Below are 4,855 nucleotides of genomic sequence, written 5' to 3'. Positions count from 1 at the left end.
AGATCCAGTCATTCACCCTCCCCCAGACCCCCACCCCCAAACACACACACACGTACGTCTGGTTCACTATCTTTGTGGGGACTCATAGCATAATCGTTTTTATACTGTGCAAACTGAATATTCTCTCCCCTTTCACTAATCCTACCTATCAAAACTTTATGCATTTTTATCATTTAAAATTATGATTCATAACTTGTTCCCTCATAGGGACCTCAATTTAGGTCCCCACAGTGACAGGACTCCCCTTGAGTCAGTGTGCATTCAGGTTGAAGTCCCCACCGGGATAGAAAAACATACACACACACACACACACACACACACACACACACACACACACACACACACACACACACACACACACACACACACACACACACACACACACACACTCACACGGTTTGTTTCACTATATTAGCAAAGGACATTGCATAGACATCCATTGATTTGATATCAGATTAATAATATTTTTGTGGTCCAACCCAATGCCTACCCCATTAACATAATCTTCACAAAAACATGCAAAACACCAGAACTTGTTTTGGCTGATGTAAATGTCCTCACTAATCAGTTGTCATTTTATTTCACTATGTAAGTGACTGAGGACATTTGGCCCTCACAAGTAAAGCCAGACCTGTGTCGACACACGTTTTCATGTTTTATGGGGACTTTCCATAGTCAAGTCAAGTCACCTTTATTTCTATAGCGCTTTACAGCTTTACAGTGATAAACAGGAAAATAATGATTCAATTCTGCTGTAAAGCAGCTCTAAAAGGACAATAGTAAACGGGCATTATTCAGTTGAAATCAGTTCAGTGTTGATTCATTTCAGTCAAATAACTGTGTAAAGTACATCAATTATGAAATGATTTCAATTTAGCTATAAAGCAGCTCTGCAGAAAACAGTGATGTCAATGTCCAGCTCAGTTCTCATCCAATAGTGTCAGTGCAGTCAAATCAGTAATGTTGCTGAATGTTATATGTCCCCAACTAAGCAACCCAGAGGTGACAGTAGCAAGGAACCCAAACTCTATCAGGTGAGCGAAATGAAGAAAAAAACGTTGTAAAAAAAACAACAAAAAAAACAGGCTCAGTCAGGGGGCCAATGTTCATCTGGCAACAGACATAATGTTTTTTATACTGCACAAACTGTATATTCTATCCTCTAACCATCACAGAAAACCTTCTGCATTTTTACAGTTTCAAAAAAATAAATAAATCTGCATGATTTATAAACTATTTTCCTCACGGGGACCAAAAAAAGTCCCCTTAAGGTTTGGTCCCCATTATGTAGGGAATACCAGGACCACACACACACACAGAGATCTCAGTCAGAGTTTATTGGCATAATTTATATGGATTACAATTGCCAAACAATTTAAGTTGTTAAGTAAACAGGTGAATGGAATAAAATAGAATTTGCATATACACATGTGAGTAATTTTATAACCATTAAAAGTCATACACAAACATCATTATACTGCATGATGCCTAGTCTAAGACCAAATTTAAAATTCAGGATTTAAACTTGGAAATAAACATTTTAGGATTTAAAAACTCTTATACAACAAATATACAAATTATTTATAAATTGATTTGTTGACCTTTATTATAATGTAATATAATGTAACTTTTAACTAAAAAAAAAAAATATTTGAATGTACACAAACTACTTCAATCTGTCCAGTATTTGAAGTGGCAGTTCACCCAAAAATGTGATACGTTTGTCATAATTTCCTCATGTTGTTCCACACCTGCTTTCTTTCCACCGTGGAACACAAATGAAGATATTTTGATAAGAATGTTGGTAACCAAACATGTTAGGTGACCACTGACTTCCTTTGTATGGGGAAAAAAAAATAATCTCAAAATATCTTTTTACGTTCCAGATAAGAAAGAAGAAAAAAAGTCAAATAGGTTTGGAACAACATGAGCGAGTCGATGATATCAGAACTATAATTTTTGGGGGGTTAGTTAGTTAGTTAAGTTTATTGTCCTTTCGGAAAATCTTTTTGCTTCTGTGGCACCCTTCAATCAACAATAGCAGGCAGGTTGCACAAACATAAACAAATTACATTGACAAAACTCAACATTGATCATTACACAATACATATATAGGCACCCTTAGACACCAACATCCCTCTCAAACAGCAAAATCACCGCCATAGGTGTAGAATGACATCACAGGACTTAATTTAACAGAGCTATGCTCGAGAGGTGGACAAAGTACACAACTCCATTACTTGAGTAAAACTACTATTGGTTAAATATTACTCCATTACAAGTGAAAGGTGTAAAGATAGATTTTTACTTAAGTAAAAGTACATAAGTACTTGCTTTTAAAAGTACTTAAGTATCAAAAGTAAACGCATTATTTTATTATTGTTGCATTGTTGTATGAATGCACACTGTTCCATCATGCCAGTCATGCTCCATCTGACATGCTAGCATATCTTGAACTCACTTGCTTAAAAGTTAAAGTTCTCATCAAAGTCAAAATCCTACTAGAAAAGAAAGGTTTCTACATTGTGTTTATTTGACAGGATTATGTTATCATATTTTATGTAAACATATTTCTGAAAGGACTTAGTTAACATTATTAGCATGGTAACTAACTTTATTGTCGAACGTTACCTATGCGTTAGCGCCGTCTCCACAAGGCTGTGGCAACTTGGCGGGTAATCTATAAAAATCATTTGACCAACCATACTTCATACCAGTGTTAATTTTGACAGAAAATTTTGATTTATTTTTAGTCAGTCTTGACCTGATAGATATGTAATGGAGTAAAAAGTATGATATTTGTCTTTCAAATGTAGTGAAGTAAAAGTCATAAGTTTCCACACAAAAAAAATACTACTCAAGGAAAGTACAGATACTCAAAAAGTGCACTTAAGTACAGTACTCAAGTAAATGTACTTAGTTACTGTCCACCTCTGGAATATAAAGGATCTTTGTGCACGGGCAGTCCGTAATAACAGGCCTACCCTATACCTTCGTCCAGATGGTAACAACACATAGGCCTATTCCCCATACAGAGGGTGTGATCATCTCGAAGAATTACCAGGCTTTTTCCTCAAAACTCGAGATTCACATAACGTTGACATACCATATGGTTGTTTAATTGAGATCTATTTACCACAGACAGTGAGGAATACCAAGCAATAAAACTAAAAGTCAAAATTCTCTCCACAAATGAGCGATAGAAAAGAACCAGTATATGTGTATCCATCACACCAAACTGCCGAAGCTTACGAAGGAAATGTCATTAACATAATGTTATTTATGACTGCATCCATGACTGATTTAGTGAAACAGCGCCTCCTGCTGGACGATCATGGCAAATGAAAACAAAACAATACTGATCTTCATTTCAGCAGCCTTCATAACGCTATAGTCTGCATTGCATGATTAAAAAAGCGTGTTGGCAGTGTTTGCTCTTATAACTCGCTATAACGCATTATTAAGACATGTCTACCATTTCACACATCTCTGAATTATTGCGTTTCCTCTGTGGTGAGTGATCCCGAAACCACTCATAGTAAACTGAGTTGACCCTCTCTTTGTAAGATTTTTGTTTTTCTCGCTTCTTTCGAGAGACCTGAAAATAAAGACAAATGTCAATTGAATGACTCTTGGCATAGACAGACACTTAATAGAGGGTTGAGGTTTGACCACAGCAGTGTGGTGAGTTCTCAATGCATACCTCGTTTAAAGAGACGTCTACGTTTGTGACCTTTTAGAAAGAGACAATAACCAATGAACAATAACTGTTAATAACCAGTCTCCCTGTTTGTCTATATGCATTGCTGTCCTTTACATTTGCCACAGTTATAACAAAATAAATATTTACCTCATGTTGTCGAGTTTTCAGTAAATAGCAGATAATGAATACCAGAAGAAAAACAAAACTCCAGATCACAGACAACACAACCACAGCTGAAAAGCTGGCTAGCTTCGATAAACCTAGAAAATAATAATACAAAGTTTAGACAGCTTTTATTGTCTGCTCTGTGCACTGAAAAACTATAATTTCAACTATAGATCACAATCTCAACTCACTTGAATCAGTTGTATTTTTGGAACTCATTGTAATCCATTCATCTGCTGAATTCAAGATGGCATATAGCATTGGTGAAAATACTTCTATACCTATGCCTAGTGTTTTATCAATGCCTCAGGCATAAATCAATGAAGACTGACCAGAAAACTCACCCTCTGATATGGACTGGTTGATGAAGCCTTGCCGCTGCAGTGTGCGAGTGTAGTCTGTGTGTTGTGCCGCACTGTGGTGGGCTATTGTCACATTTCCTATGAGCGGACTCAAACAGGAAATGCTCTTCAAATTTTCACACCCTCAGAATTCTCTGCAGAAACACTTTAATTCTAAAGAAAACAAGAAAGACAACTAAAACAAATTACTAGTAGGCCTAATACCACATGGCTTTTGCTGTTCTAGTGTCACAAGTATTGATTTATTTGTATAGGCTAGTTGCAGTGAGCATTGTAACCATGTTCAAGTTCAATGAAGGAGAAGGGTTAAACTGACGGCAGTCCTTCAAGGACGACTGCCACATATAAACCACCTAGTCCTCTCTTGTCTTCCACGGTCATCACTCCTCCTTTTATCCTTCCGGAGCTCCTCCGTGGGACTCACGACCGGTGTGGCGCAGTCGTTTTCACTGCACTTGACTCGCCTTCCACAAGCATTACCCACTCTTATGAATTATTCAGTTAGCCGCAGCTGTTTTCACATGTCCATAAGGACATCTTTACCCATTTAAATCTTGTTTGCAGATATTTCTTTCTGGTTCTCAGTGTTTTGTGACGGAATGTTTTACTAAAAATAAAAAGATTC

General features: G+C 36.8%; 1 protein-coding gene across 1 annotated transcript; it reads right to left on the bottom strand.

The window, feature by feature from the left end:
* Positions 1-1,320: 1,320 nt before the first annotated feature.
* On the bottom strand, positions 1,321-4,282 carry LOC307123354 (uncharacterized protein). Its single transcript, XM_079811874.1, has 5 exons — positions 4,213-4,282; positions 4,060-4,101; positions 3,851-3,963; positions 3,704-3,733; positions 1,321-3,598 (listed from the first exon to the last, which is right to left on the bottom strand). Exons 2-5 carry the CDS (start codon positions 4,085-4,087, stop codon positions 3,461-3,463), a joined length of 309 nt encoding a protein of 102 aa, XP_079668000.1. The 5' UTR covers positions 4,088-4,101; positions 4,213-4,282; the 3' UTR covers positions 1,321-3,460.
* Between the last annotated feature and the right edge of the window lie 573 nt (positions 4,283-4,855).

This window comes from Gobio gobio (genome assembly GCF_949357685.1).
Source record: "Gobio gobio genome assembly, chromosome: 3".
In the NCBI taxonomy this organism is placed as follows: Eukaryota; Metazoa; Chordata; class Actinopteri; order Cypriniformes; family Gobionidae; genus Gobio; species Gobio gobio.
Note: the sequence above shows the minus strand (reverse complement) of the source record. Positions and strands in the feature narration are given on the sequence as shown.

Coding starts and splice junctions, on each gene's coding strand:
- LOC307123354 (XM_079811874.1), bottom strand. CDS start 4,087: ATGAGTTCCAAAAATACAACTGATTCAA. Junction 3,964..4,059: donor CAAAAATACAACTGATTCAA/GTGAGTTGAGAT, acceptor ATTATTTTCTAG/GTTTATCGAAGCTAGCCAGC. Junction 3,599..3,703: donor TAGACGTCTCTTTAAACGAG/GTATGCATTGAG, acceptor CTTTATTTTCAG/GTCTCTCGAAAGAAGCGAGA.